Here is a 1,053-nt window from a genome sequence, read left to right as displayed (position 1 = left end):
CAAGCGCATCCGGGTGACGGGTGGCACCGGCTTGGTGGGGAGAGCCATCGAGAAGGTGGTGGCTGATGGAGAGGGGCGGCCGGATGAGGAGTGGATCTTCGTGTCCTCCAGAGACGCCGACTTGACGTGAGCTGACCGCGTGGGTTTTTGCTTGGAAACCCCCCCGGTCTGCTGCCTCGGCACCACTGAACCCCAAAATTTCCCATCCCAGGAATGCTGTGGAGACCAAAGCCCTCTTCGAGCAGCACAAGCCCACCCATGTCATCCACCTGGCCGCCATGGTCGGGGGCCTCTTCAAAAACATTCGCTACAACCTGGATTTTTGGGTGAGCACATGGCAAACGGGCAGAATTGGGGTCCCTGAGGATGCTGCAACCCCCTGCCCTCCCCGAGCTGGGACATGGGGAGACAGGGACATGGCTTTCTCTGCTCCTGGGGCTAAACCACAGCTCCTCCAGTTTCTGGAGTTATTAATGAGTTATTAGCCGTAGGGTGCTGGGTTTTGGGTGTTCCCCCACCCCACAGATCTGACAAACCTCTCCATCCCCAGAGGAGAAACATCCATATCAACGACAATGTCTTGCACTCGGCCTACGAGACGGGCGTGCAGAAGGTGGTCTCCTGCCTCTCCACCTGCATCTTCCCGGACAAGACGACATACCCCATCGACGAGAGCATGGTGAGCATCTCCATCCCCATGCACAGCCCAGTGGGGGTCCCTGCCCCGCTGAACTCTCTGCTCTTTTGTCCCCAGATTCACAACGGGCCACCTCACAGCTCCAACTTTGGCTACTCCTATGCCAAGAGGATGATTGATGTCCAGAATAGGTGCGGGGGGGACACACAGGAGAGCCTTTGTGGGCTGTGGGCACCCTCCAGTTATCAGGGCAAGGAGAATCCTCCAGGGCTCCCAGAAATTGAATGGAGCTGGGGAAGATCCCTGGGCTCAGCAGATGGAGATGCTGCTGGCTGGGGTCTTCTGGGGACAGCTCTGTGCCTGGAGCGGGTGGGGTGACTGTGGCTGGTGGACAACACACCCACACCTTCCCCACT

The 1,053-nt window shown here is 58.8% G+C and overlaps 1 protein-coding gene across 1 annotated transcript in view; it reads left to right on the top strand.

Moving 5' to 3' along the window:
• The window catches only part of GFUS (GDP-L-fucose synthase), a 7,058-nt gene that overhangs the window by 2,978 nt on the left and 3,027 nt on the right, over nucleotides 1-1,053 (top strand). The window contains exons 5-8 of the mRNA XM_035889627.1: nucleotides 5-126; nucleotides 212-326; nucleotides 551-679; nucleotides 755-859. Coding sequence (XP_035745520.1) covers nucleotides 5-126; nucleotides 212-326; nucleotides 551-679; nucleotides 755-859 — 471 coding nt within the window. The remainder of the gene's footprint in view (nucleotides 1-4; nucleotides 127-211; nucleotides 327-550; nucleotides 680-754; nucleotides 860-1,053) is intronic.

The sequence above is a fragment of the Egretta garzetta genome, unplaced genomic scaffold (genome assembly GCF_000687185.1).
Source record: "Egretta garzetta isolate BGI_Z169 unplaced genomic scaffold, ASM68718v1 scaffold362, whole genome shotgun sequence".
NCBI classification, from domain to species: Eukaryota; Metazoa; Chordata; class Aves; order Pelecaniformes; family Ardeidae; genus Egretta; species Egretta garzetta.
This window is presented reverse-complemented; position numbering and strand designations above follow the sequence as displayed.